Source organism: Salmo trutta, chromosome 26 (genome assembly GCF_901001165.1).
Source record: "Salmo trutta chromosome 26, fSalTru1.1, whole genome shotgun sequence".
Classification (NCBI taxonomy): Eukaryota; Metazoa; Chordata; class Actinopteri; order Salmoniformes; family Salmonidae; genus Salmo; species Salmo trutta.
This window is the reverse complement of record NC_042982.1, coordinates 6133931-6146456: the sequence shown is the minus strand read 5'-3', so window position 1 is coordinate 6146456 and position 12526 is coordinate 6133931. Positions and strand designations below refer to the sequence as shown.

At 45.0% G+C, this 12526-nt stretch overlaps 1 protein-coding gene across 1 annotated transcript in view; it reads right to left on the bottom strand.

Annotated features, from left to right (window-relative positions):
- Positions 1-3840: 3840 nt before the first annotated feature.
- LOC115162782 (signal-induced proliferation-associated 1-like protein 3) overlaps positions 3841-12526 on the bottom strand; it is a 90696-nt gene continuing 82010 nt past the window's right edge. The window contains exons 15-23 of the mRNA XM_029714207.1: positions 9836-9951; positions 9283-9734; positions 8241-8474; positions 7945-8107; positions 7591-7774; positions 7113-7262; positions 6672-6798; positions 6052-6133; positions 3841-5421 (exon numbers count right to left, since the gene is read on the bottom strand). Coding sequence (XP_029570067.1) covers positions 5278-5421; positions 6052-6133; positions 6672-6798; positions 7113-7262; positions 7591-7774; positions 7945-8107; positions 8241-8474; positions 9283-9734; positions 9836-9951 — 1652 coding nt within the window. The 3' untranslated portion in view covers positions 3841-5277. The remainder of the gene's footprint in view (positions 5422-6051; positions 6134-6671; positions 6799-7112; positions 7263-7590; positions 7775-7944; positions 8108-8240; positions 8475-9282; positions 9735-9835; positions 9952-12526) is intronic.

The window sequence follows — 12526 nt, the reverse complement described above, 5'->3', positions numbered from 1 at the left end:
TGGGTCGCTCCTCTTTTCAGTTCGCTGCAGCTAGCGACTGGAACGAGCTGCAACAAACACTCAAACTGGACAGTTTTATCTCCATCTCTTACTTTAAAAAAGACTCAATCATGGACACTTACTGACAGTTGTGGCAGCTTCACGTGATGCATTGTTGTCTCTACCTTTGTGCTGTCTGTGCGCAATAATGTTTGTACCATATCTTGTGTTGCTACCATGTTGTTGTCATGTTGTCTTGCTACCATGCTGTGTTTTCATGTGTTGCTGCCATGCTATGTTGTCTTAGGTCTGTCTTTATCTAGTGTTATGGTGTCTTGTCGTGATGTGTTTTTTCCTATATTAAAATTTTATTTTTAATCCCAGTCCCCGACCCCGCAGGAAGCCTTTTGGTAGGGTTTCATTGTAAATAAGAATGTTCTTAACTGACTTGCCTAGTTAAAATAAAATACCATTGCCAAAAAGAAAAAAAAATGACAGATTCTATCATTGAACGATTTTTTAATATATGTTCTTATAAAATAATGAAAACAATCTACACTTTTAAAATGTACAGTCATTGATACAACATCCCCAAGAAAAACAATGTTCAACCATAAGTTTGTCAATGCATAAAGCACTCCTGCAGAATGCACCAACAAAGTAAGAACTATGTAAATCATACAAATCAGCTTTATACAAAGATTTAAAATCAGACAGCATATACAGAAATAAAAACAAGGTACCCTCTTAATTTCACTATTTTGTATTTTTCATGTCGCAAAATTGGCCAATATGTTCCAAAAATAAGACAAATATTAAACATAAAAAAACAAAACAAAAAAACAACATACATTTGATCCATTTACCAAGTTTCGATGTTACCATTTGTGATTTGTGCAACATTGATGCACCGAGCGATGTTCAACATGTACAGTACAAGTCAAAAGTTGACACACCTACTCATTCAAGGGTTCTTTATTTTTGCTATTTTCTACATTGTAGAATAATAGTGGAGACATCAAAACTATGAAATAATCACCTGGAATGCATTTCAATTAAAAGGTGTGCCTTGTTAAAAGTTCATTTGTGGAATTTCTTTCCTTCTTAATGCGTTTCAGCCAATCAGTTGTGTTGTGACAAGGTAAGGGTGGTATACAGGAGACAGACCTATTTGGTAAAAGACCAAGTTCATATTATGGCAAGAACAGATCAAATAAGCAAAGAGAAACGACAGTCCATCATTACTTTAAAACATGAAGGTCAGTCAATTCAGAAAATGTCGATTACTTTGAAAGTTTCTTCAAGTGGAGTCGCAAAAACCAAACGCTATGATGAAACTAGCTCTCATGAGGACCACTACAGATAAGTTCATTAGAGTTAACTGCACCTCATAAATCGGCAATTAACTGCACCTTAGATTGTACCTCACAGATTTCAAGTAACAAACATCTCAACATCAACGGTTTGAGGAGACTGCGTGAATCAGGACTTCATGGTCAAACTGCTGCAAAGAAACCACTACTAAAGGACACCAATAATAAGAAGAGGCTTGCTTGGGCCAAAAAACACGAGAAATCTGTCCTTTGGTCTGATAAGTCCAAAACAGCATTCTGTAGCGATACGCCATCCCATCTGGTTTGCGCTTAGTGGGACTATCATTTTTTCCCCCCAATAGGACAATGACCCAACACACCTCCAGGCTGTGTAAGGGCTATTTTACCAAGAAGGAGAGTGATGGAGTGCTGCATCAGATGACCTGGCTGCCACAATCACCTGACCTCAACCCAACTGAGATGGTTTGGGATGAGTTGGACTGCAGAGTGAAGGAAAAGCATTCCAGCTGGATAAGAGCGTCTGCTAAATGACTTAAATGTAAATGTAAGGTGACTACCTCATGAAGTCGGTTGATGGACGCAAAGCTGTCATCAAGGCAAAGAAAGGGTGGCTACTTTGAAGAATCTCACATATAAAATATATTTTGATATGTCTAACACTTTTTTGGCTACCACATGATTCCATATGTGTCATTTCATAGTTTTGACATCTTCACTATTATTCTACAATGTAGAAAATAGCAAAAATAAAGAAAAACCCTTGAATGAGTAGGTCTGTCCAAACTTTTGACTGGTACTGTATAACTACAGTTCTCTTCAAATCAAATATAGCCAAACTAAATCCTTAAAAACACCCATACCCCTCCACACACAAATAAACAAAATAAAGATTAAGACATTGCAGATATCAACATCACAGCACATTTGCTGAGCTTCAGTGATAACATGAGTGTGTAGGGTTATGTCTGAGTTGCTCTTGGTATGTCCGAGATGATATAACTGGCTGGAGGAGGATGAGGCAGCTTACAGTACACAGAGAAATGGAGACAGATGTCTGTACAGTGCGTTCGGAAAGTATTCAGACCCCCTGACTTTTTCCACTTTACGTTACAGCCTTATTCTAAGATGGAGTCAATTGTTTTATCCCCTCATGACTCTACACACAATACCCCCACATTTTTCACATTTATAAAAAATTAAAATATTACATTTGCATAAGTATTCAGACCGTTTACTCAGTACTTTGTTGAAGCACCTTTGGCAGCGATTACAGCCTCGAGTCTTCTTGGGTATGATGCTACAAGCTTGGCACACCTGTATTTGGGGAGTTTCTCCCATTCTTCTCTGCAGATCCTCTCAAACTCTGTCAGGTTGGATGGGGAGCGTCGCTGCACAGCTATTTTCAGGTCACTCGAGATGTTTGATCGGGGTTCAAAGTCCTGGCTCTGGAGCAGGTTTTTAAAGATCTCGCTGTTCTTTGCTCCGTTCATCTTTGGCTTGGTTTTTGCTCTGACATGCACTGTCAACTGTGGGACCTTATATAGACAGGTGTGTGCCTTTCCAAATCATGTCCAATCTATTGAATTTACCACAGGTGGACTCCAATCAAGTTGTAGAAACATCTCAAGGATGATCAATGGAAACAGGATGCACCCGAGCTGAATTAAGTCTCAAAGCAAAGGGTCTGAATACTTCAGTGCAACAATTTCTAAAACCTGTTTTCGCTTTGTCATTATGGGGTATTGTGTGTAGATTGATGAGTGGAAAAAAATAATTAAATACATTTTTAGAGCAAGGCTGTAACATAAAATCTGGAAAAAGTAAAGAGGTCTGAATGTACCGTATGTGTTGCTCTTATCTAAACGTAATGTCTCTCGTAAATGGACAGATGTTTTCGAAAGAGCGAGGGCAGGGCTGTGTAGTTTGTTTAGTACGTTTGTGTTTTTGTGCCATTATGCATGTGAATGTCCACCGATCCAGCCACAAAGGGTTTACACCATATAGGTACATGTCCACACACAAAACAATAAATACAAATAAATAGTACAGTCCTTAAAAAGGGGATGTCTGTGAAGGGTCCTGAGAGTAGTGAAGGGAAGACAGGATTCCAGTTGAGGGGGTTCTTGAAAAGGGGGTCTACGTTGACTTAACTGTGCTAGGGGGTTACATTTAATGGAAGGAAAATAGAAATATGGTCCTTCAGCAGACAGTTTCATAATTATAGTAAATGGATGTGGCCCAAACGAGAATTGGAACCCACATCGTTGGTTTTGCCAGCTCCACGCTGCCCTCCATTTATCCCACGTTCATAACAATGGACACAAAGACGCACATCTGTAAGAAAAATTGTTTCCGTAGAGAATATAACCAAGCTAGTCAGGAGAAAGTGTACGTGTTGATTTAGTTTAGTGTATTCCTGTCGGATGGACATTTTGTTTGTTTTTGAAATGGCCACACGTTTCACAGACCCATCACCACAAGATAAGTTACTTAAGTTATTTAGCTAGGTCTCACAGTTGTGTATAAATTGTTGAGCTTGATTCTGCAGACACTAGGACTGTTAGCAAAATGTGTGTATAATATCCCTTCATTCTAGCGCACACACACACCACACACACACACACACACACACACACACAGCTATTGTACCATGACACAGGTGCTACAGTGTTTAAGAGATCATTTCTATGTCTTCTCTAAATGCACACAGATTTGTGTACCAACTGCTAGTACACACAACAGAAACCACTAAATATGATAATTCTACATATGTAAGAAAAAAAAAAACTGCTTAGATATTTGTAAATACCTTTAACATTGACCGTTAGCCCCAAAAAATAAGATTGAGATACTATCATTGAGTTTATGACACTATATTCTGTCTCTGAACGAACAAGATGTCTCATCTAACTAGCGTAGCTGTCATAATACAGCTTGCTCATGACTGAAATGCCCTGTGCCAGCCTATCACACACTCAACAAAGCTTATCAGTACAATATGCATGTGTTCAAGCTATATGTTGAACCACATGGGCAAAACTACAGTACCACGTCTTTTATAAAACACACGTCTCCCAGAGCATTCTGGGAGTTGGAGTCTTTTTTTGTTTGTTTTTGAGCCAGAGCTCGTGTTTGTTTTTGGCTGATTCGCTTCAGGAACAGTATTAGGCCTCTCTGAGTGATCTAGTGTTCTACAGTTCATAACATCTCTCCTCTTTATTGGCTTTTCTCTGACGCAGGAGTGTATAAGACTTCAGTTACAAAAATAAAAACCTACAAGCAGGAACAGAGGGAATCCCTCTGGGTGCACAGGCTGAGGGAGACTCAGCTTGTGCTGTGTTGGGACTCTTTTAGAGTTAAAAAAAAATTAAAATAGGCTTGCCGTCTTGCAGGCTCTTCTGTCTAGGCAATTGGGTTTCAGATGAGCCAACGGGGATCCATTGGTTCTCTGCAGTCCCTGTGTCCGTCCAGCCCAGAGCGAGGCAGGGTTTCTGGTTGTGGGTGGTGCACCACAGAGAGGGTGGCGGCATAACGACAGGTCTCTCTCCCCAGAGCAGGTCAGTGGTGGAGAGGTAGTGCTCCTCTTCTCCCCTACCATCCTACCCCTCTAGGAGAGGCAGGAGGGAGATGGCGTGGTTGGAATGTGACAGAAGCAGCATGCGAGGGATAGAACGTGAGAATGTGGGGGGGGGCGTTCTTTCCCCCTCTTATTTTCTTGTACATCATTTCACACACTAACTTCTATTGCCCATGTATTCCACAGTGCCTAACCAGACCCACTAACAAATCCATTCCCTACTCAATCCCAACAGCATGAAGCTCACTGTGACTGTTTTTTCCACTAAAATCACCTTTACCATAACCTCTTCCCTCCTCTCCATCGTTCTCTGGCTTAGGTCACAAGTTCTCTCTGCGGATGCTCTTGCACGCTCTCTCCGAGGTCACTTCCTGTGTTCGTGTGAGCTCACTTCCTCTGCGGGGGGTCGGTGAAGAGCAGGCTGAACTTGCGGAGCTGCTCGCTGGCCGAGTGGCTCTCTTCCTGGAGCCGCTGGTTATTCTGCCGCAGGTTAGCCATCTCAGCCAACAGGTGCACTTTGTCCTCCTTCTCCTGAGGGACAGAGCGGGAGGGAATGCGCGGGAGACACAGAAAGAGAAAAGGAAGAAAGTGTTAATTATCTTGATATTTTTTTGCATTGGTATTTTTTTCTCTCTCCTCAATTTTGATCTCGTCTCATCGCTGCAACTCCCCAACAGGCTTGGGAGAGGCAACGGTGGAGTCATGCGTTCCCCGAAAACATGATCCAACCTAACACTGAACCTTTCTTAAAGCGATACTGCCAATATTAACACCCGCCCGCCCGCTTAACCCGGAAGCCAGTCGCACCAATGTGTCGGAGGAAACGCAGTTCAACTGGCAATCGGAGTCAGCTTGCAGGCACCCAGCCCGCCACAAGGAGTCGCTAGAGTTCGATGAGCCAAGTAAAGCCCCACCGGCCAAACCCTCCCCTAACCTGGACGACGCTGGTCCAATTGTGCGCCGTCCTATTGGACTCCCGGGCACAGCCCGGGAATGAACCCGGGTCTGTAGTAACGCCTCTAGCACTGCGATGCAGTACCTTAGTCCGCTGCGCCACTCGGGAGGCCGTTTATTTATTACCAGTTTCAATTCTTGCTGTGTCAGTGGTACAGCCATTTAAATGAGCATAGAGTCTAAATGTCTCTCTGGTGTAAACGGTACCTTCTCCAGGTCAGTGTTGAGCCGCTTTAGCATCACCTCTAGGCTGTACAGTCGTCCCGAGAGGTCGTTGGGTACCTCATCCCTGAAAACACACAAAGACATTAACTCACCCTGTCTAATGGGTTAAGTAGCAGGTAGGGCAGACAGGTTTAACAGGTGTGTTCAACAGAACAACAGAGTTTGTGAGGACCGTACAACGCAGCGTGTTAGTTTGGTAAACAAGAGGCAGTTTCAGTGACAGGCTGGTTGTAGTCATGCCCTGAGAAAACACAAGCTGAACAGGCCAGACTGCTTTAACTCAAACACTCCACTGTTTGTTCACTACAGCAGGTGTTCAGAGATCCTTGGTAACTTGTGTAATTACCACAGCTAACCACAGGATGGCACTGCCATTACAGCTCTCTACATGCGACAGGTGAGGTTGACCTGACAAAAGGAAAATGGGAAGTCCAAGTGTAGGCAGTGCTTTTATACACTCAAATATTGTGTTTAGGATTTGGAGTATCAGTGTCAAATAGACAAAACGATCCCCATCTGCTGTAACCACCATGATCTTACACTGTGCGTCTGGTGGCTATGGACCGTGATTGTTTGAGCTGGTGTGTGAATCAGAGACTTACCCGCTGAAGGTGGGGGTAGTGCGTGGAGTCTGAGGTGTTTGGAACTGGACTGGACTGATGATCGGCCGTATGTCTGGAACCCCAACTTGAGGCTCGGTGAGTGAGAATAGAGACACTGCCCTTTGCACTGTAACACACACAGTTACAACGCTGCATTTCCCCCTTCGCAATCAGCTACCAATCAACAAAGGCCTGCTCTTCTCCCCCCCCCCATCATCTTCGAAATCAGCTTTTACAATGCGAGGTCTCCAGGGACATTTTACACAGTCAAGCCCGTCAAGGAGCAGCCCAGGGCTGGGCTAGGGCTGTAACTGAGGTCCAGGATCATGTCTCAGTAGGTGCCTGCCCGCTGGAGCTGCTGTGAGAGGGTTTGTGGTGGCAGGGGACCAGCTATCTGAACACACACACACACACACACACACACAGAATACTCACACTCACCCTCGTAGGCCTTGGCAGCATTGACCAGGCTGGCCCACTCCAGTCCACAGGCAGTGTCAGGCAGGGGTATGAGCCCCGGGTCCAGCCTCCTCAGGGGGGGAACCTTATCCCTCACCTCTTTCAGAGACAGCTCCGATGCAGACATAGGCACTGGCCAGCCAGGAGGAGGGCAAGAAGGTCAAATTAACTAAAGACTTAGCAGATGAGCATTCATGACGACGTCGCATGATAAACTTTTCTTCTTGAAAGTCACGCATCTTGAAAACTTGACGGCTGACATGCAAAACATTTTTGGGACAGTATAAAAAGTGGACTAATTAAAGAAACGCCAAAAGATGTTTTTTGAGTGGACTATTCCTTTAAAAGTAGCACATAAATGACTCCTTGTATAACTGAGCTCTGTGCCTTCTTGACATACCATAATTAGGTACGGATACAATGAAGTGAGAAGGTAACATCAAGCTGTGGCCCCACTCACCCATCTTGTTGGGCATGTGGCTGGCAGAGTGTGCGTGGCGTCGGGTGGGCAGGGTGCAGGTGAACAGCAGGTCGCTGGGAGTGCCCTGGTCAAACAGGGGGGCAGAGTTGGCATAGCTGGCATCCCTGCGCCCGCTGCACAGAGACTCGTCTGAGAAGGTGCGCTGAAGAGTGCGCCGAGGAGACTGAACAGAGAAGGGAGGGAGGTTAGTCGTGGGGTAGTATGTTTGTGTGTGAGCAAGTGGTACGGTTTGGGGTGTGTATGTGTAAAATAGTGTGTTGTGTAATGTATGTGTGTGTGTGTATACATGTACTGTGTTTGTGTGGGTGTGCATGTGTACTGTGTGTCCCTCACCATGTCTCTTTGTGGCATCTCGCCAGGGCTGTCCATGATGATGAGTTTCTTCAGGTCGTCCTCGACGGTGCTCTTGTGGGATCTCCGTGGAGACCGCAGGTCCCTTAGCGACGCTCTGAGACGGGGCTGTCCGAACACGTTCTTAGAATTCACGTCCACCTGCCTGAACACACACAGAGCAGCAATATAGGTTAAATACAGCAACAAGTTATCACACCGAGCGTGGCTTAACACAGCGGCGTGACGCTTGACTTTTGTGTTGGTGGTGTAGAAAACTGGTGCACACACACACTTACTTCTTGCTGCTGTTGCTGTCAGAGCAGTAGGTAGTGGGTATGTTTGAAGGGGAGGGGGCATTGTCGTCTGGTTGCCAGGGGCCCAGCCTGTTCTTGCTGCATAAGGCCTTGGGGGCGGAGCTGGAGAGAGGGGTGGAGCTGAGTAGAGCAGAGTTGGGCGTGACTGTGGCGGCTCGGACCGGTCGCGATTTCTCTGCTGCAGGGGTCTTGTAACCCTGGGGTGTGTAGCAGGCCCTGTGACAACACAGACACACGCTCAAATCCATAAAGCGATCTCTATCTATTTACATGCATAACAAAGTCAATATCAGTGGTGCACAGGTTTTAGAGATACACACATGCTTGAATTGATGGATCGATTCAGGGTGAGAACCATAACACAGACACAACAAACCACACGTCATGCAGAACAGCTGCTGGTGGAATTCACTTCTCAAATCCCCTTGGTCTCCCAACTAAATTCCAACCAACATCTGTTAGTGCCACAGAATTATCCGTGAATATCCCTGACCAGCTATCATGGCTTTCTCTGGACATCATCCATCCATCAAACCATCCACCTAATCACTCGAGCAACCATTCATCTACAACTCTCAATACCTCCACCCATCCATCTTACCACTCACACACATCTCTATCCCCATTTCCTAAGGTCCTGTACCACAGTTTAGACCACATACCTGGACGTTACGTGTTGTGTCCCACTGTGTGTTGGGTGCCTCTGTGTGTCAGAATGCCAGTGTCCTGTCCTGTCCCCTGAGTGACTGGGGGTCTAATTCCCCTATAGGAGTAGCTGGACTCTCTAAATATGTGTCTATGTCTGTAGGGCAGGGGTGATACATCTGGCCCATACATGCCTCCCATAGGGATTAAACACTTGTGTGTTTTGGTATGTTCAGTATGAGGGGTGGGATGCCTGTGTGGACCAAGCATACCGTTCCTTCTCCTCCTCTTTCCACCCTCTTTCCTCTACTAAAAGCCAACCAGAGCTTGACTGTATAAGCGCTAGCAGTGTGTGTGTGTGTTTTTATCTCTCCCCTACCTGGGTTTTAATGAGTCTGGCTTCTCCACGTTGGATCCAGGAGGGAAAGTGCATGTGCGGTATCCTTTGTTCTGATTGGCAGGTAATACAGGTGATGACTGCAGTCTCCGCCCCTCGACTACATTGCCCCTCGCCTCAGAGAGCTCCTGCAGGCCGCTATTATAGGTTGCTGAACAGTGCAGGGGCTTCTGTGATTGGCTGGACTGGTTTCCGTGGCATGCGCCAGGCTTGGTGTTGTAGAGGGTGGGGGCGTCGATGCCGCTGTCGCTGGACCCGCCCTTAGTGAGGGGGTCGGGGTCAGGTTCGGCCAGGTCGCCTAGGTAACCCCGGGACCCCCCCGGGCCTCCTCTCTCCCCCCCAGCCCCGTCGAACCAGCGCTCATCACTGTGGCTGCTGGACGCGTTACTAGAGAGAGTGTTACTGCTGGAGTGGCTGGAGTACTGGGTCTCACCCTACAGAGAGCGGGATGAGGTGAGAGAGAAAGACGGTAGATACACAGAAAAGCAACAGGCAGAAAATCTCTGGAAATAAAAAGATGACAGTTATATCTGACCTTTGAGTGTCTGTTGGGGGAGTCTTTCCCTGGGACGTCCTGTCGGGTGGGTTTCTTCTGCCCCCCTCCTCTTCCTGGCCCCCGAGATGATGAAGCTGGGACATGCCATAGGGGCTCTGGGCAGAAAACACACACCCACCATTACACATTACTCATCACATGCCTAATGTAGTGACAGGTGCGGTATTTAGGCCATATGTGTATGTCTGGTCACTGGTAATACAGTGTACTGGGGTAGTCGGTATTCAAGACCCTTTTCTGATGGATGTCCAACTCAGTTCGATTTGGAGCCACTCCAATTCACTGTCTTTAATCCGGACTCTTTATTTCTGTGTGTACGCATATGTACAGTTGAAGTCGGAAGTTTACATACACCTTAGCCAAATACATTTAAAGTCAGTTTTTCACAATTCCTGACATTTAATCCTAGTAAAAATTCCCTGTCTTAGGTCAGTTAGCATCAACACTTTATTTTAAGAATGTGAAATGTCAGAATAATAGTAGAGAATGATTTATTTCAGCTTTTATTTCTTTCATCACATTTCCAGTGGGTCAGAAGTTTACATACACTCAATTAGTATTTGGTAGCATTGCCTTTAAATTGTTTAACTTGGGTCAAATGTTTCAGGTAGACCTTCCACAAGCTTCCCACAACAAAGTGGGTGAATTTTGGCCCATTCCTCCTGACAGAGCTGGTGTAACTGAGTCAGGTTTGTAGGCCTCCTTGCTCACACATGCTTTTTCAGTTCTGCCCACAAATGTTCTATAGGATTGAGGTCAGGTCTTTGTGATGGCCACTCCAATACCTTGACTTTGTTGTCCTTAAGCCATTTTTCCACAACTTTGGAAGTATGCTTGGGGTCATTGTCCATTTGGAAGACCCATTTGCAACCAAGCTTTAACTTCCTGACTGATGTCTTGAGATGTTGCTTCAATATATCCACATAATTTTCATCCCTCATGATGCCATCTATTTTGTGAAGTGCACCAGGCCCTCCTGCAGCAAAGCACCCCCATAACATGATGCTGCCACCCCCGTGCTTCACAGTTGGGATGTTGTTCTTCGGCTTGCAATCCTCCTCCTTTTTCCTCCAAACATAACGATGGTCATTATGGCCAAACAGTTCTATTTTTGTTTCATCAGACCAGAGGACATTTCTCCCAAAAGTGCGATCTTTGTCCCCATGTGCAGTTGCAAACTGTAGTCTGGCTTTTTTATGGCGGTTTTGGAGCAGTGGCTTCATCCATGCTGTGTGGCCTTTCAGGTTATGTCGACATATGACTCGTTTTACTGTGGATATAGATACTTTGTACCTGTTTCCTCCAGCACAAGGTCCTTTGCTGTTGTTCTGGGATTGATTTGTACTTTTCGCACCAAAGTACGTCCATCTCTAGGAGACAGAACGTGTCTCCTTCCTGAGCGGTATGACGGCTGCATGTTCCCATGGTGTTTATACTTGTGCACTATCGTTTGTACAGATGAACGTGGTACCTTCAGGCCAAAACCTCAGAAGAAATCAGCCAAGACCTCAGAAAAAAAAATTGTAGACCTCCACTAGTCTGGTTCATCCTTGGGAGAAATTTCCAAACGCCTGAAGGTACCACGTTCATCTGTACAAACGATAGTGCGCAAGTATAAACACCATGGGACCATGCAGCTGTCATAACGCTCAGGAAGGAGACACTTTGTCTCCTAGAGATGAACGTACTTTGGTGCGAAAAGTGCAAATCAATCCCACAACAACAGCAAAGGACCTTGTGAAGATGCTGGAGGAAACAGGTACAAAGTATCTATATCCACAGTAAAACGAGTCATATGTCGACATAACCTGAAAGGCCACACAGCATGGATGAAGCCACTGCTCCAAAACCGCCATAATTGGAAATGGTCTGATGAAACAAAAATAGAACTGTTTGGCCATAATGACCATTATGTTTGGAGGAAAAGGGGGGAGGCTTGCAAGCCGAAGAACACCATCCCAAACGTGAAGCACGGGGTTGGCAGCATCATGTTGTGGGGGTGTTTTGCTGCAGGAGAGACTGGTGCACTTCAAGAAATAGATGGCACGAGGAAGGAAAATTATGTTGATATATTGAAGCAACATCGCAAGACATCAGTCAGGAAGTTAAAGCTTGGTCGCAAATGGGTCTTCCAAATGGACAATGACCCCAAGCATACTTCCAAAGTTGTGGCAAAATGGCTTAAGGACAACAAATTCAAGGTATTGGAGTGGCCATAACAAAGCCCTGACCTCAACCCTATAGAACATTTGTGAGCAGAACTAAAAAAGCGTGTGCGAGTAAGGAGGCCTACAAACCTGACTCAGTTACACCAGCTCTGTCAGGAGGAATGGGCCAAAATTCACCTAACTTATTGTGGGAAGCTTGTGGAAGGTTACCTGAAACGTTTGACCCAAGTTAAACAATTTAAAAGCAATGCTACCAAATACTAATTGAGTGTATGTAAACTTCTGACCCACTGGGAATGTGATGAAAGAAATAAAAGCTGAAATAAATCATTCTCTCTACTATTATTCTGACATTTCACATTCTTAAAATAAAGTGTTGATCCTAACTACCTAAGACAGGTAATTTTTACGAGGATTAAATGTCAGGAATTGTGAAAAACTGAGTTTAAATGCATTTGGCTAAGGTGTTTGTAAACTTCCAACTTCAATGTATGTATGTATG